General features: G+C 52.3%; 1 protein-coding gene across 2 annotated transcripts in view; it reads left to right on the forward strand.

Moving 5' to 3' along the window:
* TRAPPC9 (trafficking protein particle complex 9) overlaps nucleotides 1-25,244 on the forward strand; it is a 555,131-nt gene that overhangs the window by 74,745 nt on the left and 455,142 nt on the right. For both annotated transcript variants that reach the window (XM_039232979.1, XM_039232980.1), the window contains 2 exons: nucleotides 297-513; nucleotides 4,273-4,416. In XM_039232979.1, the coding sequence (XP_039088910.1) occupies nucleotides 297-513; nucleotides 4,273-4,416 (361 nt within the window). The remainder of the gene's footprint in view (nucleotides 1-296; nucleotides 514-4,272; nucleotides 4,417-25,244) is intronic.

The raw sequence follows: 25,244 nt of genomic DNA on the forward strand, positions 1-25,244 counted from the left end.
TTTTCTTTTATGATGGAGCTGAAAGTGGATGCCCTGTGCTGTGTACCTGTACCTTCGTTCTGGGGAGTTGTGGGCCTTACTTGTAAAAGGACAGGATGAACTTGAAGAGCTGGGTCTCTGAAAGGCTTTGGGACTTGCGTGTCATACTGCTTCTGTGCTTTTCTAGGCAGGGTCTTCAGGGTGGGGGATCTCGGCTTGGCCCTTCCCCAGTGTTTCATCGTGTCTCTGTTTTATGAAAAAGCTCTTTTTAGGTGTTTCATGTCTCAGAAGCTTTTTACTTTCTGTTTGTGCTTCAGCTTTCCGAAGAAGAAAAAATCCAGCGATACAGCATCCTCTCTGAGCTCTACGAGCTGATTGGCTTCCATCGAAAGTCTGCGTTCTTCAAGCGCGTGGCCGCCATGCAGTGTGTGGCCCCCAGCATCTCGGAGCCCGGGTGGAGGGCCTGTTACAAGCTGCTCCTGGAGACGCTCCCCGGCTACAGCCTGTCGCTGGATCCCAAGGACTTCAGCAAAGGTATCGGATGTCTCTGTGCTGCAGCTATTTAATCCAGTTCCCCGTGCGTCGTTTGAGTACTTGCTCTCCCAGTGCCCTCAGAGCACTTAGATGCTGTCATTGGCGATGGATGGGGTTCAAAATGACCGAGCCCCATCCTGCCCTTGGGCACTTAGGATAATGTTTATGATGATACAATAAACAAGTGGTGGTACTTCGCTTGGGGGCTGGCATTCATTTGACTGGTCCCTGTCCCGGCCCTGGTAGTAGTGATTGGAGTTCAGGGCAGAAATAACCAGACAAGTCATAGATGCCTATGGCATTTACTTTCAGAAGGCTCAGTGTGGTTGGTGGAAAAGGCGACAGAGCTGTGAAGGTGGGCACCAGCTCAGTTCAGCCACCTTCCAGAGAGGTCTGCTGGGAGGGGGTTAGTGTTTGGGAAGAGGGCAGCGTTTTTAGAGCAATCGCACAGTTGTTCTGTGGCGAGAGGAGAAAGGGTATTTTAAAAGTTCCCACTTGCACCATGAAAAGAAGCCCCTTTTACTGTGCTTCAGAGAGACTGTAGGCAAGGTCGCAATTGCTCTCCAGTTACCCTTTTGTGGTGTCCTTTAATGTAACTGCAAGCTGGCTCCAGAGGGAGAGCCAGCCACCAGGGCTTCTGCGAGTCACGCCAGGAGTTGTCTGATGTGTCCTGCGAAACATAACATCTAAGCATCCAGGGCGGAGGCTTCCTTCCGGACGCTCTTCTCTGCTCCTCACTGTTTAACTGTCAGCCGCCCTTTGGGTCTCAGCTGAATGTCACTTATGCAGAGAGTTCCCCCAGGGTCCCTCAGCCTGAGTGGAACCTGTTTATCTTTCCTCTTTTGTTGAATCCTGTTGTTCTTCCTTCTGGCACCTTCCATAATTTGCAAGTGCCTGTAAAAATCAGTTGGGACAATGATTGAACATCTGCTTACTGCACGAGCCTGTGTGCCCCGTGAGAGCAGAGCTCCCGACTGTCACCGTGTCCCCTGGCCGGCACATGGCAGGTGTCCCAAACCCTAACGAGCCGCTACAGCGACATGTGTTGGTTGCCAGTTGTTGAATAGAATTCTGACCTTAATTTTTAAATGAGATGAACAACATATGGTTCTTTTAAAAAATAAAACAAATAAGCACATCTTCAGGTGATTTGGTACTTTTTACTTAGCCTTTTGTTTTGGCAGGGGACATCTGCTGTCTTTAGTGAAAGAGGTTGAGACAAGGTCAGGAAGTGCGATCAAATAAAGTAAAAATGATAAATGTTGGCTGGCTGTATTTTTAATGAGAAATAAAAGTCACTTTAAACTTCATCTCCACAGTTGCTCTGGACCACTTCAAAGATTTCTCAGAGAATTAGATGGAAATGTTCTCAAACCTTGTACCTGTGGATGAAAGTCTGTATTCTCAGGACCTGAAATGCATTTCTATCTCTTGAAATGAACATTTCCCCTAGCTGGTTAGAGAAAGTGAGGGTAGGCACACAGAGGCACACAGTGTGTATTTGCCAGCTCAAAGGGCTGCGTATTATCGTTTTAATCTTACTTGTGTTGCCTTGTGTGAGGATTTATGAAAATGCTATATATTTATGCTGTGTATGAAGACCAGCATTTTCCCGAGCGAGGGATTCAGTCTTCCCCAGGAGCTCTTACAAAAGACAGGAAGGGCAGATGGATTTGCTTAAAGGCAATCGTTGATGTAATAAACTCTCAAATTGGGAGAACTTTCCAAATGCAAGAGTGTTGAAAGTGTTATCACTTGGTCATATGTTGCAAATCTGTCTTCAGAATAAAGAGTCACATTTTATTGCGGGAGCAGTTTGAATCACATAGAAATTGTGGCTTGTACACTCTTTAGTGAAGAAAATTTATGCTCAGCCTTACTCATAATTGCCTGTGGTAGGAACTGTATCATTATGTATTTAAAAAAAAATCAGCATAGTGATATTTGCCCAATTTTTAAGTGAGGAAACCTTCTTGATGTCCTAGTGTTGAGATTCATTAAATTGGGTCATTTAGAATTCATGGCTTGGGTAGTCATGAAATTGATTTCAGCCTCTTAATCCTTCTTAAAATCTCTTATTTCATTTTGGCATTTAGTCTTCACTTCTTTTGACAACGAGGAAATATTGCAAGGACGCGCCTTTCTCTCCTTCCCCATTGTGTGAAAAGTGCTACTATCTTATTCCAAGTGGTTTTTGTAAGATAGACTTTAGGGTATGAGGTAGATTTCGTGGTGTGTGTTTCTGTGTGTATTTATGCACCTCCAAGAATTTCAGTGTAAAAAATTATTATGAAGTAACTTAAGTACATACAGTTAAGGAGAATAGTCCAACGAGCCCATCACCCAGGTAAGTGATTATCAAGAGTTTGCCACTTATGCTTTATTTTTACCATTTTTTCCCTTGTATTTGTTGTTGAATCCCAGAAAATATGTCATTTTACCCTACATACTTAAGTTGTGTGTCTGAAAAATAGGGCATTGCCTTTCATCAGGCTTTGAACTTGACCCACGTGGCTGTGAAGCACCAGCTGTGTACCAGGCATCCCGCTAGGCATTACGGATACCTGGGTGAATAAGGCACAATCCTGGCCCCCAAGAAACGGAGGGTTGGTGGAAGGAATAAATCACGAGATTACAGGTGCTTCACAGCACCTGCCAGATAGCGCCTACGGGACCGAGGCTGTGCAGGATGTTGCAGACAGACACGGGAGAGCTGGCCAGCCGCGTGGGGCAGGGTGGTGGGAGAGGAGGTCAGTACGGGCTGTGACTGCAGCCTTCAGTCTTCTCGCCCAAGCCCCGGGGCCGGGGACACGCAACACGGTGCAGCTACGTGTGTGTCGGGATCCCATTACAAGGCCTCCTTCATGAAGGATTTCCAGGTGTAGTAACGGTTGTCAGAAGGGAGATGGAATAGATAACTCTAAGATTCTTGGTCTTACGGAGGTAATTTTCAATGGTTGTGCAGCTAACTCCCTCACCCTGAATTCCATCTATGCGGATTTATTTTAGAGGGAGCAGCTGCAAAAGTCCATTGGTAACCTTTTTTTAGCTGTCTGCTTTTATGAGCTTTTCTTATATGCTAAATTAAAAAAGCACATTTTTCTCATGTCCTTGGTTGTTGCTAATGAAGGCCCATCAAGTACTAGTATTTCTTTGAAAAAAATTGTGTATCTGTAACTCAAATACATGCCATTGGAAACATAGTCTTTTATTATAACCTTATTGTAATGATTTCCAAGTGGTTTTATTTATTTATTTATTTATTTATTTGTTTGTTTGTTTCTTTAGAGAGAGAGAGAGAGCAAGCAGGGGGTGGCGCAGGGAGAGAGGGAAGAGAGAATCCCAAGCAGGCTCTGCACTGTCAGTGCACAGCCTGATGCAGGGCTTGGTCCCACGAACTGCGAGATCCCGACCTGAGCCGAAATCAAGAGTCGAACATTCAACCAACTGAGCCACCCTGGAGCCCCTCAAAGTGCTTATTTTTGCAACCGTGTATTCGTAGAAGAGAAGAAATATACCAAAAAACATATTTTTTTTAACTGTATGAAAACACCTATCACTTGTGGGTTCTTTCTGGGGTGCGTCAACACGGGAAATTTCTTTGTTGCCCTTTGGGTTTGATAGTTGGGGCCTTTGTCTTTAAATCACCAAGTTTTACACGTACCATTGCACGTATTTGCATGGAAGGGTCGCGTCCTCGGCTCTGTTGCTGGCGCCCTCTGGAGCCCTTTGAGGACGTTCTGGGACTTCCCCCCACAGGTACACACCGAGGCTGGGCAGCTGTGCAGATGCGCTTGCTTCATGAACTGGTCTACGCCTCCCGAAGAATGGGGAACCCCGCTCTTTCTGTCCGGCACTTGTCCTTCCTGCTGCAGACCATGCTGGACTTTTTGTCCGATCAGGGTGAGTGAACTCAAACTGCCATCTTTTTCAGCACTCTTCGCGCCGGCCTGCGTAAACACAGGGCTTAGGTTTAGGTGGGTGGCGCTTCCCCATCCTCTACTGGTTAGAAGACACTGTGCCTCTCTGTGTCCTCTGCTCCCCGTGCTGTTCCCTGTGGGGGCCTGATGTCGCTGCCCAGCATTCCTCCCCAATTCCTGCTCCCTTCCCCTCCTGCCATTTCTGTCTCTCAGCCTCCGGGGGGGCCCTTCTTCCCTTTGCCTACATTATATCCGACAGAAATGTCCAGGTAGAGCGTGTATATGGAGAAGTGCATGATTCATAAGAACGCAGCTCAGTGCATTCTGCCCCCCGCCCCCGCCCCCCGTGACTGCTTCTGTAACTGGCAGCTGGAGGGGAAACGTGACCGGAACCATGGGGATGCCCGTGTGCTGCTCAAGGGCAGCTTCTGTCTTGCTTTTACAACCAGGATGCCACTTGCCTGTGTTTGCACCTGTGACATCATGTGGTATCTTTCTTCCGGGCCCTTCTGTTGGTCGTCCGCTCTGACCGTTACTGGGCGCCATCTGCTTTGTGGGCTCCAGTCAGAACCTGTGTGTTTCCAGCCCAGTTTCCACACGGGGCCCAGGCCCTTTGGCGCTGGCAGGGCACGTCCCTTGGCGTGTGGCACGGGCCCTTGGAAGTGAGCACGCCAGCAGTGGAGCTCCGGACTTGGCCATCTCACCGCCCCTGCTGCCAGGGCCGCTCAGCCCATCGGTGTGTGCTGCTCTCTGGGTTCTGTGAGCTCTGCCCTGGAGATAAAGTGGTGGGGGGTTTATTAGGAAGTGCTCCCAGGATCGATACCAATTATAGGGAGGAAAAGTGGCAGAGGGAGCTGCGCCTCTGTGCGGCGTCAGCAGAGGCCCTGCCTGCCCGCGGAGAGCTCTGTGCCATGACGGTGTGGCAGTGCTGGCCTGCTCGGTCATGAAGGCCAGGCCCAGTGACCCGTCGGGCTGTGCCTGGTGAGGCAGTTTCTGGAGAAACTGGGCCCGTGGGACTACCGTGCTCCTTCACCGCGCATCCCAGCACCCGCCATGTGGGCCCCCTCTGTCCTCTCAGCGCTAACGTCTGTGGGTACCCCTCCCCCTCTGCCTGTTGATTTCCCCCGACTGTTCTCCTGTCCCGCGGTCGTGGTGGTCTCCTCGGCTCCAGGATGGAAGGGTGGTGTGTCTCTGTGATGAAGGTGTGAGGCTTAAATGCATTAGTTCCAGGAAGGCATTTATACCGGAGCTTCAGCTACAACCAGGAACGGTTAGCTTCAAAAGAAGCACTCAAGTGGGCATGTGATTGCCTTTACAAAACCAAGAAAGCTGTCGTTCTGACTCACGTGCTTTTCTAAAACGGGAGAGGGAAGGCGTTGTCGTGGCTATTACGGCGCGAGTGCGACATTGTGTTTTAAGCAGAAACAGTTGAGGACCCCGGCTCAAGGTGAAGTTCGAGGGTGCGCCGCAGGATTGGGTGAGATTCCTCTCATGTGATCTCCTCCTCCGCTTCTGTGTATCCTTGAACTTCAGGCAGGGTGTGTGGACTTCACATCGCGTGTACCACGTATGCCCATCGTGTGCTGTGCTCTGTCCACAGCGGCACCTGCTGGAACTTGGCAACGTCGTGTTCCTCAGGGGACTTCCACAACCGTCTCGGAGCGAGGAGCTCCTGTAGCTCCTTGCTGCTGATGCCCTTTTCACGTCCGGTGGTTGTTTCTCTCTGGACATCACTGCCCAGACAGAGGCCCCCACAGACGGGGGGACAGCTTGTCCTCCCTCTGTGTCCACTTGGTTTCTGCTGCCTTTGGTGCTGCATCCGAATTGGCTTGTCCTCCTGCTGCCTGCAGAGCTGGGCCGATGCGTGGCAGGATCAGCTGGCAGCTGGCCGTGTGAACGGTCTGCACCTTGTTTCTCTGAAGCACCCTGAGGGGACTAGGCGCAGGCAGTTTCCAGCACAGGCCGCGTCTCTAGTGTCCAGTGGTGACATGGACATGGGTCTGTCTGTTGTCTGCTGTATTGAATGTTTGCTTTTTGATGGGCAACTCGCTCTCCTCACCGCCCCCTCCCTCTGAGGGTGCTTGAACCGCCTCCCCTGCCCCAGCAGCTGTGATGACACAGTGTCCAGTCTGAGTGGACTCTACCCACCAGGCCGGAGAGTTCTGATCCATGGCACGTGCCCCTGTCCCCTCTCGTCACGGCTCTGCTCTCTCTCGGTACCGCTTTCCCCACGTGCCTCACGCTTAACTGTGTGCCTGCCGTCTCACACGGCCATGAGTCGTGAGGACAGGGCCCCACATCCCTGCCCTGAGCTGTTCACATCTTCGTCTGCGTCATCTTGGATTTTTGTCTCTTAAATACACATCCACCATCCTGCAGCAGGCCCTTTGTCCCCTCCACCCCCTTCCCTGTCACCAAGTGACTCCTCCTGGTGGGGCCTCCCTCTTGGGAGCCAGCACGACCATTCCCTCTCGCTCTGTTCTCTTCCTCTGCGCTGCTCATGGCTGCAGGGAAAGATCCGCACGTCGCTAGTTGGTCAGTGTCTGTCGTCCTTTCTGGAGCTCCGGGTCAGAAGGAGCTTGCTGGTTATTGGAGGTCATGTCCATTGGTGATCTAAAGACCCTGAGTTTAAAAGCAGAGGAACTTGGGGCGTCTGACCGTTGAACAAAAAATTGTCTCCTTAAAGGCCTGTGTGTAATGGTATCTGGGTGATTGGAGTCTTTGGAGAGGAGGACCGAAGTCAGGAGGTCTCAGGAGTTCTTTCCTCTGATGACTGTCACCTCGGATCAACATGACAGTCTTCCCGGGCCTCTGTTTTCTCACTTGTACAACCAGGATAGCACAGTGGTGCGATAGTTTGTTATTGTTTTAATGATCGGTATTTTAATTTATTGGATGACCTTTCCTCTGGAGAGCTCCTGGTATCATACACAGAGTTGATAGTGAACACCTCTACGTATTGCTGCACTGAAGAGAAATGTGGACTAGAAGAGCAGCCAAGGAAGAAAGAAGTGGTCCTGGGCTTGAGGGGGGTGCTTTCTAGCCTTCTTGTCCTACGTCCCCAGCTTGGATGTTTGCAGGTGAGGATGCCACCATCTGGGGGTTTCTTGACCTTCTGTCTCCCACGTGTACCCTCTCCTGGGTGCAGATCTGAGTGAGCTCGTAAGATACGAGGACAGTCATTAACATACAAGGCTTCAGTTCCCCAGCACTCCTGTCCATTGTTGCAAGTGGAAGTCCTAACCTGAGGATTTGTGGACTTTTCTTGGGAAGTGTTGACTGTGTTAACCTTTTACAATCGCTGACCTGGGGTCACGTCCGTTGAGGGTTCCTGACGGGGTGTGCCAGCTTCCGTGGCATCATGACAGTGGATTGGTGAGCCCGTGGGTTGTGGGTACAAACCTGGTCCTGGGTGCTGCACAGGGGCCCCACGAAAGGGAGTGGGATCCCTGACTTGCTGGAGGCGCAGCGTGGCTGGCGTCCTTTCCTGCTCTCCCTCGCCTGGGGCCTGGCCACCTGCAGCTCTGCCTGTGTTCCGGGCCACGCCTGTTTCTGTCACCTTCTGACAGTGACGCGGGGCCTTGCACTGGTCCTGCCCCCAGTGCCGTTGGTCTGTCCCCTCCTCACGTCCCGCCCCCACAGCCCGTGTGCTGCTCAAGGGTGTGGAGTGTCCCCTGTACCCGGCGCAGCACCTGGCTCCTGGTGGGCCCCGGAGCGCTGCTGACCGAGCGGGGGCTTCTGTCCCGCTGGCGTGCCCCTGCTGTGCCGCCCACCTCCGGTTCCTTCTGGCTGGCCACTTTAAGAATCCCTCTGGCCTTGACCTTCTGCAGCAGGGTTCCGGAGACTACTGCCCAGGGGGCCAGCTCCAGCCCGCCTCCTGGTTTCGATCCTTGTGTACGTGGTTTTAGGATGGCTCTTAGTTGCTGACACCCATTCCTGTGGAACGTGAAAGGCTGGCTGCTTGCACATCAGGTTACTGAGAGGCAAGGGGAAGAATTCGGTAGAGATCGAATCTGACGGATTCAGATGGAAGGTCCCTGATGAGGGGATGAAGATTAGTCACACAGCACGTGTGCTCCATGAGTGCGGTGCGGTGCAGGGAGATGACCTGCTCTAAGTGACTCCTGTTGGTGCCTCGTGAACAGACCGAGGGTGGGGGCGGCGGCGCTGCTGGACTGTGGGGCCAGTGGGCAGACCTTAGGAGCCTCCTCTGTCAGACTCGGTTCACCTGTTATGGTGGCATGTAGCGTGATGTTCTTGCTCTCGGGTCACATTCTTCATCAGTGAAATTTAAGCTTCGCGTGGTTGCGTGGGCTTGTCTCTGCTGGGGACTAACGGAATTTTGGGTTTTACTGGGCTCAGTATGTTGCTGGGGGCCTCCGAGGGGAACACCCGTCGAAGCCGCAACTTCTCACCTACTTGGCAGGATTCCTGTCGATTAGAGAGCAGGTACCTGGAGCGAGTGACGGTGCAAAGAAGTGTCCGTTGTGTTGTTTGCCTCCCAGGGGACCAGCCCTCCAGCGCCTTGGTCGGAGGTCGGGGGTTCTTTTTCCCGAGGCGCCGTCAGAGGACGATGGCAAAGCGAGTGCAGAGGGCTGGTCGATGTGCAGATGTTCGGAGTTGTGCCATAGTTGATGTCGCACAGTAGTAGTGATGAGCGACGCCTGTGCAGCCTGACGGGAGCGGGGAGAGTGCGGGGGCAGGTGGGGAAGGCGGGGACGGGCCAGGGGAGGGCCAGCGGGCTGGCACTCCTGCCGTCCCCTTCATGCCCGACGCCCTGCACCCCCACCCTGAAGCTGTTGGGGACGTGCCCCTTGCCGCCCTGCCCTGAAGGCGCCTTGTGAGGTCAGGCGGTCAGGTCGTGGTCCAGCCGGGGGAGCACACAACCAGGCGTCGTGGTCTAGAATGTGAACTCCATTGGCTGATAGAACCGGAGGTCGCTGGCCTCTACCCGCGAGGCGGTGTGTGGGACTGTTAGCAAGTATGCAGACCTGCACCTCAGCCCGTAGCCCAGAGCTAGCCTCCGTTTCCCGTCCTCGAGTGGGATGGCAAGGCACGTCTTGTGCCGGTAGCGCAAGAGCGAACGTGGTGACGGCTTGGACGTTGGAGCCGCGCAGGCCTCCCCTTCCCCGCATGGTTGTCACGCTTGTGCCTGAGGGAGCCCGAATATCTTACTAGACTCTGTGTTTTATTTTATCGTTTATTTATTTATTTATTAAAAATATTTTTTTTTACATTTATTTTCGAGAGACAGACAGAGCACAGGTGGGGGAGGGGCAGAGAGAGAGGGAGACACAGAATCTGAAACAGGCTCCAGGCTCCGAGCTGTCAGCACAGAGCCCGACGCAGGGCTCGAACCCACGAACCGCGAGATCACGACCTGAGCCGAAGTCGGACGCTTAACCGACTGAGCCCCCCAGGCGCCCAGAGACTATGTTTCAAAAGAAAATGTGTTGAGAAGGCACTCGCACAGCACGCGGTTCACCCACGGAAGGTGCCCTGTGCATCCCCAGGGTCCGGCCGTCAGACACGGTAGTCCTACCCGAAGAGGCCTCGCACCTCCGCTCTCCGTCCCCGCCTACCCTGCCCCAGCCCCGGCAGGCGCGCGCGCGCTCTCTCTGCCTGTCCCAGGCATTTCAGCTGAACGGAGTCATATAGTACGTGGTGTTTTGTGTCACCTTCTGTCACGCGCTGCAGTGCTTTCACACCCACCCTGGAACACCGTTTCTGTGCCCGCGAGCTGTGAGATCATGACCTGAGCCAGAGGCAGATGCTTAACTGACTGAGCCACTGAGGCGCCCCAAGCTGGGTACCTTTGAAGCAGGTTCCTGACGCCTGGTTTCCGTGTCTGTTTTCTTTCATGGGAATGAAAATACGGGCTCTACTCAACTGCGAGAGTCATTGTGAAGCACAGGCGAGGCGGGAGATGTGGGGGCTTTGCAGGTGTCCACAGCTACGTGCTCATGACCGTGGTAATCGCTCTTTCTTCGTCCCCCCATTTCCGTCCCCATCCCCCCAACATTCCCTTGCGTCATCTGTCAGTCCTGTGTATCACATTCTGAGTTGCCACAGACTTGGGTTGAATGCCTTTGTCTTTTTTTTTTTTTAATAGTTTATTTATTTTTGAGACAAAGAGAGACAGAGCATGAGTCAGGGAGGGTCAGAGAGAGAGGGAGACACAGAATCCAAAGCAGACTCCAGGCTCCGAGCTGTCAGCACAGAGCCCGATGCGGGGCTCAAACCCACAAACTGCGAGATCATGACCTGAGCCGAAGCCGGACACTCAACCAACTGAGCCACCCAGGTGCCCCATGAATGCCCTTGTCTTTATGACTTCTGTGGCCTTGGACAGATAACTTCCTTCAGTTCTACTTTCCTTGCCCGTATGCTGGGGACGAGAGAGGCTAACAGGGCTGTGAGTCTTACACGTTCAGCGAAGCGCCTAGGGTGGTGCTGACCTCAGAGTGTGCATTCGGGCGTAAGAACATTTTAGGTGATTATCTCTAGAGATGGGGCATGAGGAAGAGCGCTGCTTAAAGGAAGAGAGGAGTTCGTGTACAGGGCGTCGTGGGGCAGTTGACAATTCTTTTCAGAGGTAGAAAAGTGCTAGGGCTGATGTTCCATGAAGACGGTGATCTTGACCTTGAAGAACAAATTGGTGTTTGCCAGACCAGACTTCTGAGAAGAAGAAATAGCTTCACTTAGAAGATCTTTCTCTAATGCTGGTAGAATTAAGAGTATTTGCTTTGTTCAGGGAAAGCTGGGTACAGTAGTTTGGTGGGAATCTGTTGTCTGGGATTTGGGGGAGCAGCGCGGATGACCAGGAGTTGTACAATATGACCCACACGGGAAAACACACGTCCACACAAGCAGTTGCCCATCTGTATTCATAGCAGCTTTGTGCAAAATGTCCAAGAAACGGAAACAACACAAGTGGCTGTGGACACATAGTGGATGAAAAGATGTGGCACGTCCTACCTGCATGACTCTCTTCCTCATCCCTTCTCGCTTTCCTGTTCCCCACCTTCCTTCCTTGGCCGACCTGTGTTCACCCTTCACATTTCAGTGTAGACCCCATGTTTATACTTTCCTGTGAAGCCTTTCTTGGGTCTCCAGGGCCATCCTGGGTCCTTTGCAGTGTCCCCAGGGCCGGATGTAACTTGCCTACGAGAGCACCTTTGACCCGCTCTGTGCCCATTGCTTGTCTAAGGTACAGACTGCCCATTGGGGCTGCAGAGTCTCTAACTGGCTGTGTCTTACCCCTGGCACCTCATGATGTGCTGGTGTGCACATGTTCTTGGGTGTGTGAATAATACATATTTTCCTCTTTTCAGAAACAACTTTATTGAGATTTAAATCATGGACCGCATAATTCATCCCCTTAAGATGTACACTTCAATTTTTGGTACGCTCACAGATGGGTGCACCTTCTTCATAGTCATTTTAAACATTCTTATCACCCTGGAGTGAACTCTGTACCCTGTAGCCAGCTAGGGGCATGTGCTGGGGGTCACATTGTATTCACTGTGTTAACCATAAATACTTTTGTTTGCTTTCTTTCTTTGTCTGGTCTGCTCTTGCTGTCACAGCAATACTGTGGTGACCATCTTTAGGTCTTTGGCTTTTCTGGCAGGAAGGAGATTTTATCCAGCGAGGGCTTATGTCATTTGGGACATTTTTATTGCTGCGGAAGCATCGTTCTGACGGGACCGCTGGCAGCGTGCCCCTGATTCCATACGTGCGGGGTGCTGCCTTGATGCTTTAATTTGTATTTTCTTGGTCACTTGTGAGGTTGTGTTTTTCCTGGGTGTCTGTGTACCGATTGTATGGCTTTCACATGAAGCCCTTCTCATTGCTTTTCTGTCTCTTGCCTCATTTGAGTCTCCTTTTTGGGCTTGGGGAGGCAGGGAGGGTCCCAGCCCCCAGCCTGATGAGGCTGCTGGTGTTTTGAGATGCTGAGTAGTTCACCCAGAGACTCCCAGTTATTCAGGGTAGGCAGACTCTAGAAGCTGGTTCTTCACCCTCGCCAGAGGCCGTGTGCACAGCTAACTATGAAACCTGTCCTGTCCGTAACATACCGGGACAGTGTCCGGCAGGAAAAGGGGTTGGGATGCCTCCCCCAAGCGCTTCATTGGACTAAAGCTGAAGGCGTCAGGAAAGTGTCTCCTCAGCAGACCTTGACATTTGAAACAGAGATACCGTCTGTGCCCCTGAGCCGGCCCCGTCTCCCCTCCCTTCGTACCCTCGTGGCCCCTTCCACTGTGGCCGCCGAACACTCGCTCTGCTGGGGCAGACCCCGTTTCGGCTCAGCCTTCTTTCTTTCCTGAATGGTCCGTTAGCCGTCTTGTATTAAGCTAGTGGCTCTTGGGTGTGGGGGTTTGGAAGTGCGTGGGACTGTCCTGAGTACGATGTGGTCGTGCGTGTCATGTGCACGCGGTCGGCGGGAACGAGCAGCCCCGTGCCGGGGAGAAGTCAGCCGTGCGCCCCGGGAAACCGCTCTCCCCTGAGGTGCCACTTCTACAGCCCGAGTCCCTGGGGCCTGGAGCTGGGGTGGAGGCCTTTGCTGTCGCTGCTTCTGGAGTCCTTCGGAGCCCCCCACCCTTCATGGGGGCGTGTCGTTGGGACTCATCTCCCCTGCCTTTCCTTTCGTTGGGGTCGTTGACAAGCACCCGATCTCCTCCTCACTCTTTCACACCTTCAACCCCTGGCCTGCCCTCCCCCGCAGCACCTCCGCCTTCTGTGTTCTCGGTGACCTGAGTGTCCCTGGGCAGGCTCCATGCAACACTCTCCGCTCTTGTCCCCGCGCGCTTTCTCCGGGCGGATCTCAGCAGCACTCGGTCGGCGTGCGCGGCTCTCCCTCTCCCTGGTGCCCAGCTCCCGACTCCGGGTGGCCAGACGCTGAGGCCAGACACTGGGACGGCATTCTTACTGTTCTCTTCCCTGTCACAGCCTCCCCTGAGTGCTATCAGCGGGTCCTCAGGGTCTCACCTCCTACACAGACCCCGGATGTGGCCACCTGTCCCCACTGTGTCCCTCGCAGGCCGCCTGGCGTCTCCCTGGCCCGGGGTCCTCAGCCTGCTGTCACGTCTCGTTGCTCTTCTGCTTCAGACCGACCACGGGCTCCCGTCATGCTGAGGAGTCGACTGGCCTCATGTCACTCCCTCCTCAGCTCCTTCCGCTCGCCGCGCACGGACTCAGCTCAGCCCTCCCGGCTCGTGCTTCTGTCTCTCCAGGAGGCTTGTTTCCACCCTGTTTCCGGACCCAGCACTTGGGTCTATCTGCTTGAGTCATTTCCCTAAGATGTTCGTGCGACTGCCTCCTCTGTGTCCCTCAGGCCCGAGTTCAGGCGCCGTGTTCGCTGTCTGCCTCGTGGCCGCTTTGCCTCTTTGTGGGCGGCCGCCCTCCTGGCGAGAGCACGGGCTCGCGGGGGCCGGGGTCTGGCTGCCACCCAGGACCCCGGACGGCAGGTGCCAGCCAGTGTTTGCTCACTCACCATCCAACCAGGAAAGTTGTCCAGCTTCCCTCCGCCTCCTCTTTCCCGTTTGTGAAATGGGCCCACAAGCCAGCTTCTGCCCGAGACGCTGTGAGGATGAGGACAGGGCAGACCATCCGTCCCTCTGTCTCACGGCGGGAGGCTCCGAGGCTGAGCCCCTCCTCTCCCGGGCCCCCTCAGCTCTCCTGGGCCCCCTCCTCTCCTGGGCCCCCTCCTCTCCTGGGCACCCCTCCTCTCCTGGGCACCTCTCCTCTCCTGGGCACCCCTCCTCTCCTGGGCCCCCTCCTCTCCTGGGCCCCCTCCTCTCCTGGGGCCCCTCAACTGTGCGCTGTCTCGGGTGTTTGGGGCAGACAAAACCCAGCCCCCAGGGACTATGCTTGTGCGTTGCAAGAAAATATTGCTGAGCCAACAATTAGCTCAGAATGTGCAGGCCCGGCTCCGCACCATGGGCCCAGACCCAGGGCCAGGGGGCCTGCATCTCACCGGGACCGGGGTGCTGGGATGGTCGCTGTGCTCCGTGGGCTGGGACATGGACTTTGAGAAGTTGAAGTTATTGTTAGTGGGGTACTTTTAACGGACTCCTCTTCACATATTCCTGAAAACCAGCATCTTCCTTTCCCTTTCCAGAGTTGTTACTTCTTTACTTGGGAAGTGAAATACGTAGAATCACCACCTCAGAGGGGCCTCTAGTGTCCCTGCCCCATGGGAGCAAGTTTTCTCAAATCACATTTGTGACTAGACACCCAGTGAGATTTCTTGTAGGAAAAGTTGTCCAAAACTACACAATTGTGGCACATTTAAAGATTTGGTGAAACCCTTTTATTGAAAGGGGAGCCTATGGCTGATGTAAAACTGGAGTCGTTGAGGCCGTGGGTGTCAGCCAAACTGTCCTCTGTGACGGAGTTAGGAGAGCAGGCCCAGGACCGCGTGGTGTCAGGCAGGACGAGGGGCGTACAGACCCGCCCACCTCTGTGCCCCCCACCCCATCCTCTCTCGCAGGCCGCAATTCTAGACTTTGTGTGATTTGTATTTTTCTGGTCATCTTTTCTACTTGAGGGTATGTTAGTATGTCTTCTTTACATTTTTTGAATTTAAGTAAGTTGTAAAATGGTATTGAAAACAGGGCACCTGGGGTGGCTCAGTTAATTAAACATCCAACTTCGGCTCAGGTCATGATCTCGTGGTTCGTGGGTTTGAGCCCCATGTCAGGCTCTGTGCTGACAGCTCAGGGCCTGGAGCCTGCTTCAGATTCTGTGTCTCCCTCTCTCTCTGCTTTTCTCCCTTCTCATGCTCTCTCTGTCTCTCTCTGTCTCTGTCTCTCTCAAAAATAAATAATTAAAAAAAAAGAAAATAAGAATACATCATTGTACTAGATTTTGGTATCAGAGATTATGGAAAAAATGATGTTGAGAGTCTCCTGTAATCAGGACAACAGATTAAAACCAGGGTTTGGGTTTAAGCTCCTCATGCTGTTTCTTATTCCCAGTAGGAAATGTACAGTCTTCAGATTTGAGTTTTTACCTTCCAGCTTTGTGTAGCAAGGCATGAGGAACTATAATAGAAGTCTGCTCAGAAATGAAGGCCATAATTTTTAAATTGTCAAGGTAATATATATTATTTTGCTTCATGTTTTCCATTCCTGACATGCTTTTTACCCCTTGTATTTTTATTTTTTTCCAGATAGCATATGTGGTTTCTTGGGGGAGTTTTGATTGAAATGGCTTTCATTTTTCACCTGGGTGGGGAGAAGGGAGGATAAACTTAGGAGCTCTTTTGCGGGAACGCCTCCACAAAGGGTGTAATTTGTTTCCCCTGAAGTTTATACAATCCCTTTTGTTTGTTCAGAAATAGACAAAAGGGGCTGAACCAAAACTGGGCAGAATTGAAGGGAAGCTTTTGACGTCCTCGTAGCTCTGTTTGAAGGGATAAACACTATGTAGTACCACATAATAAGTGCCTGCTAGGAAAACGCGTTCTCGGTCGAGAACCCACACATGTAACATAATGAGGTGAAGAAAAACTATCAGTGTGTCAAAATCCCAAATACATTAGCGGACTTAGTAGTTACGAGAAAATACTAACTTGCCAAGTTTTAGACGAACCAGAATAGGACATCCTGGGGTGGCCTCACCATGGGCCCTTGGCAAGTCACTCTACAGGACTCTGTAGTCTACAGGGCTGCCTTACCAGCTGTCCCCGTGCCATCGCCCAGGCCAGACGTCACCGTTTCTGGTCTAGAATACGGCGGCACCTCCCCGGGGATGCCCTTGTCTCCCAGGACCCCCTTCTTGCCCACCGGCCACCCAGACTGTCAGGTGGTCTTCTCACGGCACGTATTTATGCGTAGCGGCCTTCCGCTCAGATGGCACACAAGGCTTCCCGTGTCTACAGAAGCAGAGTTCAGGTCCCTTGTGGGTTTGGCGGTGTGCGTTTCAGTGTGGCCGAGCCCATGCGTGCTGTGTGGCACGAGGCCTGGCTGCTGTCCCCGGAACAGAGCCTCCTTGCTCACGTGTGAGCCTCTTCTTTGGGGTTTCTATGTCCAGAATGCAGCACCAACCTCCCTCACCTCTGACAGCTTTCCTTGACCCCTTCAGGCAGCAGAAAAAGTCTTGCTTCTGCATTACCCTGCACTTGTATGACCGTACTGTCACTTGCATATTAGCCGCACGGTTTCATGTCCGTGCACTGTGTGTGTGAAGCCGGGCAGCTGGTGGGGGGGGGGAGGCCTCTTTCCCCCTACACTCCAGCCTCACACGAAATCTGGGTCAGATTGTAAGTGCTTGTTACGAATGGCCCCGTTTTCCCGGCGTTGTCGGCTCACGGGCAGGTGAAGTGAGGGTTCTGCCTTCCTTGCTGTGCTGCTCTGAGGGTTAGAGACCGTGTCTGTGAAGAGCCTGAAACTGTGCTCAGTAAAGGTCATTGTCGCTGTTCCCACACATGTCTTGCACACACGGTTCCTGGAGTGAGGAATCGAGGCAGGACCGTCGTGGGCTCTAGAGAGGGTGGCTCACCTGCAATCGTCGCAGTGGCTGCCTTCAGACTTTCTTGACGGTGACCTGGATTAGGAAATACATTGTGTATGCAAGCCCACGTGTTTCGTGAGAAGACATCTATTATGTGTGATGTCCCGTCTCAGCCAGCTTAGCTGCCGTAATGAGTTACCAGACGATTTCTTACAGTTTTGGAGGCTGGAAGTTCAAGATCGAGGTGCTGCCGGGGTCGGTTTCTTCCGAGGCCTTTCTCGTCAGCTTGCAGACTGCGTCCTCCCCCTTTGCCCTCACGGGGTCACCCTCTGTGTGAGTCTGTTCCAATTTTTTAAAAATGTTTTTATTTCTGAGAGAGAGTGAGAGAGAGCGAGAGAGAGAGAGCATGAGCAGGGGAGGGTCAGAGAGAGACGGAGACACAAAATCTGAAGCAGGCTCCAGGCTCTGAGCTGTCAGCACAGAGCCCGATGCGGGGCTTGAACCCATGAAACATGACATCATGACCTGAGCAGAAGTCGGACGCTTAACCCACTGAGCCACCCAGACACCCCCGTGTGAGTCTGTTCTAATCTCCTCCCATTAGGACTGCAGTCAGATTGAACCAGGGCCCCCCTGTGACCTCATTTTACCACTATGACCTCTGGAAAGGCCCTGTCTCCAAATTCAGTCTTATCCAAGTGCCATACTGGGTGTGAGAACTTCAGCATCTGAATTTGCAAGGGACATACTTCAGCCCAGAACGTGAACTCTGTCCTGTCCCATCCCCTGGGATGCCAGTCACTACCTACTAAGCTGATTTTTATGACCACAACAAGGTCAAAGTTTGCCTTAAGTTACAACACTTTCCTTTTAGAACTGGCAGTGGAATTGAAATGGAAGGGACTCATCAGAACTGGATGCCCACACACCTCCAGCGTCTCTTCGGACCCGCGTGGCATGTGCACAGAAGGAGGTTAACTGGCTTGTGCAGTCATCACATCTGCCCGCCGTCCTGGGACACTGACTCCAGAGAGAAGGAGGCATTCGTGCACGCTTCTCTGTACATCTTTTTATTTATTTATTTTTAAGAGATTGAGCTGGATTCAAGTTAATATTGACAAAGAATCTTCTAAGTGGCAGGGATCTATTTTGGGGAAAGCGATGACATATCCCTTAGTGAGAGAATACACAGAGGCCTTGTTTAGACTGTTCAGGCTTCATCTCTTCTCCGGGTGATTATCTGGACAGGTGACACCTCCCCCCCTCCCCCCTTGCCTGGGAGGAGAACCGGTGTGCAGTCCACACAACACTGAAACCACAGGGCTAAGTGCCAGCCGTTTTCACGTCACCGCACATCGTTCTGTCATCGTGAAGGTGACAGTTCCCGCTCAGTGTCCGCAGGTGCCACTACCCTGCCTGCCGCGCTTTATGCACTTGTGGGAATAATGTCAGTGAACGGGGAGATGCAAAGGTCCAGGGGCTTACTTCTCTCGGACATCAAGGCTCCGCTGTCTGTGTGGCTCACAGCAGTGGGGTAAGAGAGGGTCCCAGAGTGGCACAAAGGGCACTGCTTGTGTGGCTGCTGGTGGATTTAGGTAAAACAACGACAGAAAGAGCTGGTGATGCTGGAGTTGGGAGAGGGGCCACAGCAGTGGCAGGAGGGCACTCCCTTCCAGCGGGTTGTGGGCTCCCGGAGGCTCCGATGTCACGGTGAGCCTGAAGGGGGCAGGGACCTGTGGTTGGGCCACGTGCAGTGCCACCGAGCAGGGTGGTATCTCGGCCCCTTGCCGAACTTGCTCTGTCCCGAGCAACGGACAGACGCCCCATGCTCCAGACCCAGCGCACGCCTGGCTCACCCCACGGGTGTGGGCAGCGATGCTGTTCGTTTCTCGCCTCAGGCTCCCTTTGGCTTTAGCAAGTCAAGTCAGTAGCATCACCAGCAGCACCCTGAGTGTGGACCCTGCCCGGGCCTGGTGCTCACAGCCTCTCACGGGGCACCCAAGCAGCCCACCTGCGAGTGATGGGTAGGCGGGCACTGGCAGGGCCGTGTGGCAGACTGGGGGGGGACCTTCTGTGCGGGTGTGGGGGGGGCTCTGACCCGTGTCCTCCTCTCAGGTTTGTTAACACCTTTCTGATGGCCTCATTCTCCATGTGAGCGCCCAGCTTCCGCTTTCCGGATTGCCAGCTCACCTGTCCCGGCTCTGCCCATCTGAGGCCCGACCGTGAACCCTGACCAGTCTGTACCCCCGCCCCCCCACCATCCCCACCAGCTTCCTTCCTGCTCTTCCTGCTGTGTCTTTTCCCAAGTGCACCACCCTCAGGGCCCAGAGAACCGGGACCAGCTTTGCCTTCATGGCGGTTTCTGGTCCCGAGAGGGTCCCGACAGCAGTGGGTGTCATGCGCTGGGCCCTGGGAATGTCCCTGCACGTGCCCTCACATGAGTGAGCCGCTTGAGCCTCGCAGTCTCTCCCAGGACAGCTTATGAGGCTTGTTTTGCGGCGAGGAGATGAGGTCAGAGGTCAGCTAGCGTGCGAAGCCCACACTGTAGTGTTGGGAGGGAGCGGGGTCTGGCTCCCCGCCCAGGCTCTGGGGGCCGTGCGTGTGTCCGCGGGCCTCGAGGACCCCTCCTCGACGTGCACTCATCTGACGCTGAGTGTCCTCGCCGTGCCCTGACGATTGTGGGGCCCATCGTGCCCGTGTCGCCAGCAGCGCGTGCCGCACCTTAGTGTGTCCCTGTGCAGGGTTCTCTATCAGCTTGTGCACGGCTGTCATTTGTTGGAAAGACAAGGATCGGATGAGATGGAAGATGTCAGATTGAGTTTGTTCAGCTGCTTTATTTTACCGCCAGCTCGTGGCTTATGCTCCTCAGCCCAGGGAAGACGCGGGAGAAGCTCGCTGTTCATCCGCGTCAGAGAGTAGGCTGACCTTGGCCTGGGGAAGGCGCTCTCCTGGGCCTCCCTGCTGGGGAGATGGGCCTGTCTCCCGTTTGACCGCGTCACGGGGCTGAGGGATGGTGGGAAGGAAGAGAAGTAGTGCATTTTCCAGGTGTTTCCGTGGTCCTCACTTTGACAGTGCCTCTGTGTTTCTCAGTTCCACAGGGGGCAGAGCGCACATGGGGTGGCCAGAGGCCTTGCAGGACTCGGGCTCCCCGGGACCACAGCTGCAGCTGGATACGTGACAGATCTCTGTAGAAGGAAATCCTTTGTTTCACTGTAACTTGTGATCATACGTCATAAAGTCAGAAAGGTTTTTACCTCGGGGATGTGCCACAGAAGTATTTTTATGCCACTCACATCCTTGTCTTTGGGGGAGAAGCCAGAGCGGCTGGGAGGAAAGTTTTGGTTTTAAAAAAATTATGAAATTACTATTATGTAGAAGTAGTATTTGTGTATTGAAAAACAAGGTTATTAAAAACCAGAAATAACAAAGTAGGTCAACGAGGGTGTAAATTTAAAGTATTCTGTGAAGACTTATGGTGGGGATTTAAGAGTTAAGCTCTTTATATATTTAAAATATAATAATAATAATAATTTTTTAATGTTTATTTATATTTGAGAGAGGCAGATTGCAGGAGAGGGAGGGGCAGAGAAAGAGGGAGGCACGGAATTGGAAGCAGGCTCCAGGCTCCAAGCTGTCAGCACAGAGTTCAACATGGGGCTTGAATTCACAAGCTGTGAGATCATGACCTGAGCCAGTCGGACTCTCTTTTTAAATAAGTTTATTTATTTATTTTTGAGAGAGAGAGAGACAGAGAGAAAGAGAGAGACAGCATGAGCATTTATGGGGGAGGGGCAGAAAGAGAGGGAGAGAGAATACCAAGCAAGTTCTGCAATATCAGCACAGAACCTGACACAGGGCTCGAACTCACGAACTGAACTGTGAGATCATGAACTGAGCTGCAATCAAGAGTCAGACGCTGAACTGACTGAGCCACCCAGGTCCCCCTCTCTTCATCTTGTGAGCTCGGTTTCAGTAACCTTCATGCGTCTCTCTCTCTCTCTCTCTCATCAGTGGCTTTCTTGGCCTCCCCCAGCCTTTGCAGGGCAGTGGCCCCGCCCTCCCAGGAGCCTTCCAGGTCCTCCAGCTGGACCCTGCGGTTCAAGGAGGCCGCCTGAGTAGAATTCAGTGATTCATCACTTACAAGGCCCGAGGGTCATCAGGACAAGTGCCCTCCTTAGTACTCATCACCCGTCTGGCCCATCCACCACCCGCCTCCCCTCCAGCAACCCTCACTTTGTTCTCTGTCATTAAGAGTCTCTTATGGTTTGCTGCCTCCCCCCCCTTCCCTTCCCATATGTTCACCTGTTTTGTTTGTTAAATTCCATGTCCTGTATCCTCTTAATAATTGTTTGGGTACGTCCTCCATCCGTTCTAATGCTTGGGTTTTTCTCGTGTGGGATCCCTCTTCTCCCTTCCACTGTCACGGCCATGGTTCAGACTTTCATCAGCTGTTTCTTGGGCTCTTATCCTGCTTCCTGGCTTTGCTCCTTCTGATCCATTCTTCACACTGAAGCCAGAAGTGCCTCCTTGAAGCGCAAGCGAGATCACATCCTTCTGTTCTGTGTGAGCAGCGGTGACTGCCCCTCTCTGTCTTAATAAAGTCTCAGCTCCATCTCAAGGACATTTGCCGTTTGATTCAAACCGTCTTTTTAGCCTAATTTCATTTCACTTCCGTCTACGTAACCTGTATTCCCTATCTACTGGACCCCGTTGTTCTTGAAGCGTGCCGCGTGGTTTTCCGCCCTGTTCCTACCGCAGCGCGCTCTGCCTCCTACAGACAGAAAAGTCGTGCTCGCTTCCTCTTCCCCTCCGCCTTGCCTTCCTACTTCAGAATTCAGGGTCCTTTCATCATGTCCTGAGATAATGTGCTCTGGTTCCCTCTCTGGATCACACACTCCTTGGGGACGACGCTTCATTCACCTTCGATCTTCCATCATTCTGGCCGGTGCTTTTACCTAGAAAGTAGTCAAGACATGTGAAACTGAATGAATTTATGTTGTCTTTTCCAAATTATGTGTTAGTGTGTATTGATGCAGACTGAGGAGTTTGGGGATCCTCTTCTCCTTGAAGAGGAGACGATCCGGTTGAGCGTCTGAGGGAGAGATCTTCCTTACACAGGGCGGACAGCCAGTGTTTGCTGGTTAGAGGAACGTTGAGTGAAGTATGAAATAGTTTTACAAGGAAAGGAGATGGCTGAGCCTAGCAGATTGTCATGAGGGAGAGCCTGGGGTAGGAGGTGGGGCCTCTGGGCCAGGAGGAGGCCTTTCTGAGCTTCAGTTCGCTCTCTGTAGAATCGGATGACAGCAGTGCCCCTCACGTCATCTCCTGGGGACAATTTAATGAGATAACATTTGGAGCGCTTGGCACGGTGCCTGGCATCTAGTAAGTCCTCCGTAGATGTCAGTCTGCCGGGACTCTTGTTTCTGAGCGCTGCCGCCGAGACCAGCGCGTGGCGGGGACAGGCAGCACCCGTCCTTACAGTGAACTTGCAGCTCCGTCACAGCGATGGGGCCCAAGGGCTCGCTGCGCGGACACTTCAGGATGCCGCCTTCTCTGTGCAAAGGAGCAGTTGTACGGAGGCCCTGACTTTTCCTTACACAGCTGTGTTGAAAATTCACTTCCGTGTACTTCTGAAATATTTTTTATTGTACAAATAGTGTTTACTTATTTTTGAAATCTTGGAAAACAAACAGAAAAGAAAAAAATTATGCATAATCCTGCATGGGCAATCTCTGTTAACATTTCAGTGAATTTTTTTGGTATTGTTTTCTATTCTTCTTAAATTGGGTTTATCTTTAAATTGAATTTTTTTTTTTATAAATGCAGTTTTGCATCTTGATTTTCCACAGAAGTCTTCCATATTATTTCAGAGTCCTTATAATGTCATTCATTGGTAGTGATTATGCAAGTTTGCAATGTTACTGCACCATGGCTTCTCTGTTACTTCATAATTGGATGTGCAAATTCTTTCTAATTATTTATTAAGTCTTTACACTTAAGATAATTTCCCCTTCTGGGTGTTTTATTGAGATCTCTAGAGATATTTAAGTGTTTTCTGGGTAGTCTTTACATAGATGATGATATAATGAGCTGGTGGCTTCACATAATTGCCTTTCTTTTTGGTAGAACGTGTTTACATACTTGAAAAGAACAAGGAAAAATATTTAATTTTCTGGTGTGCTTGAATGGTCGCTTATCAGAGACTCTGACCTGCCACCGTGTAACACTAGGTGGGAAACGAGCGAAGTTATGCGGGTGGGAGGCAGCCGGTGTGCTCACTGCGGGTTTATCTAAATCCGTCCACCGCCACTGAGGGAAGGGCTTGTTATCTTGGCACAGCTTATTCGGTGTCTGCTGTCTTGGCGGATCGTTAATCATCTTTATAGCAGAGACACTTGGGACTGTCTTGACTTTTGTGGTTGGATCGTTATCCCGCCCGGATGTATCTGTGGCATGAAGAAGAGTTGAGTTGGTTTTCCTTGCCATGTAAGATGCTGGACGTGTTGGATTGGCTATTTCAAGATAATCTGTTTTCCTATATTCTCAAATGTTGGGGTGGTTTGGGTGGGCTGTGCAGCACAATGGGAAAAACAGAGTTTGAATTCGTAGCTCTGAGTTTGAAGTAATTTAGCCACTTAGTATCTGAATGCTTTAGGATTCATGTGGCCTTCTGAAGACTCAGCTTTCCTCTCTGTGAAATGGGCACAGTAATGCCCAAGGGAAGTCGCTCCATATGGTGGAAAGGACAGTGGATTCGAGAAGCCTGGGTATAGGGTCCCAGGCTTGCTCAGAAGCAGCGTGACCTTAGAAAAGAGCTATTCCATCTTGGATCCTGCACTGGGGGCGGGTGACCGCACTTCATCAGTGTTAGTGTCTAACGGCCGACGGTGCAGGTGGCAGCCCCTGATGGGGTGCTGGGCTCTCCTGCTGGCTGCCCCCCCCCAACCCCAGAGGTACTAGGCACGCTGCTCCTGTTCGGGGGCCTGGCGCCACTTTCTCAGTTCCCGCCAGGCCCTAAGTGCTTGTTGTTGGGTTCCTGTGCCTGCCACGGTCCCCCTCGATGGGGGCACCTGGCACCTAACCCCCAGGAGTGGCATCGGCTTTCTGCCTGCATCCTCGTTAGCCTCTGTGTCACGTCCACCCTGTTTCTTTTCTTGTGGAAACACTCAGCTTTGGCTTCTTGAGTCTCAGCCTGAACTTCCAGGATGGCATCTTTTCAAGCTGATTTTCTACTTTCCCTTTTCCCCCTGCCCTTTGCCTCTGGGTTCCCCTGAGTGTTGTCATGGGCCTCCAGTCTTCCGGGGCCACCTTACACTCTACCCGGCAGATCCTGCCTCCTTCCAGTCCACTGGCCGCGTCACCAGCCAGCCGTCTCTGGGTCTTTGTCCTCCGTACTTCAGACTCGGTGTTGGCTTGCTGGGGGCCTCCTAAAAGATCTCAGCATTATAATGTCGAAGGAGCAATGATGCTGTTCTTAGGAAAGCAGTTCCAAGATGGGCTGTGGTTTATTTCTGTGAGTGAAGCATCAGAACTGATTCTGAAAGTACTTTCAGATTGTCTTGTCTTTCCTCTGTATGCTTTTATTTTCTTCTTCCATAGTGTTTTTTCTTTCATATTTGGAAGGAAAGATGTGCTTCTTTCTCTTCCTTTGTTGTGCCTGAATCACGAGTCCCCAGAGACCTCCAAGGAGCCGACACTGATGCAAGTACAAAAGGGTCTTTATTACAAGCTCAAGCAGGGGCTCACCCATTAGCCGGTGCAGCGGCAGCAAGGAGAAGCCCCGAACAATAGCGAGCAGGGTTTTTATGGGGTCGGGGACGGGGGTGTTACAGTGCACACGTTGTACGTATAGCATCATCACATAAGCACCAGTCGTAATTGCACAGCACCCATGGCAACAGCTTTGACCATTCAGTATCCGTGAGGTGTCCATTACTTTTGGCAGGACCCAATCATGACCTTCGAGAATCCTTTGAAAATGACCTATTATGAGGTGAGCTCAAAGGGCCCACGTGGGGTTTAGGCAAGTGGTGAGTGATTGGCTAGTTTGTACAGAGTAACTACCTGCAGTTCCCAGCCCTGACTCAGACCACAGGAATGTGACACGTTTCTTTTGATTGGCTGATCCGAGGGCGGTCCGAGGGTGGCTTCAGCTGAAGCTTTTCCTGAACTGGCGTTACGTGCAGCCCGAGGTTGCTCTTAATGGAGGACTCAATTTCAGGCTCCTCACCTTCTCTTCTCTCCGTTTAGAACATCGTACCTGATTTATGCAAACATGGTTGTCTCACATTATTACGTGGAAGGAGCCCAAGGAGCTGAGCTGTGAAATCAGGACGTGCTGGCTTTTGTGCCAGG

This window comes from Hyaena hyaena, unplaced genomic scaffold (assembly GCF_003009895.1).
Source record: "Hyaena hyaena isolate Hyena2069 unplaced genomic scaffold, ASM300989v1 scaffold_69, whole genome shotgun sequence".
Lineage (NCBI taxonomy): Eukaryota > Metazoa > Chordata > Mammalia > Carnivora > Hyaenidae > Hyaena > Hyaena hyaena.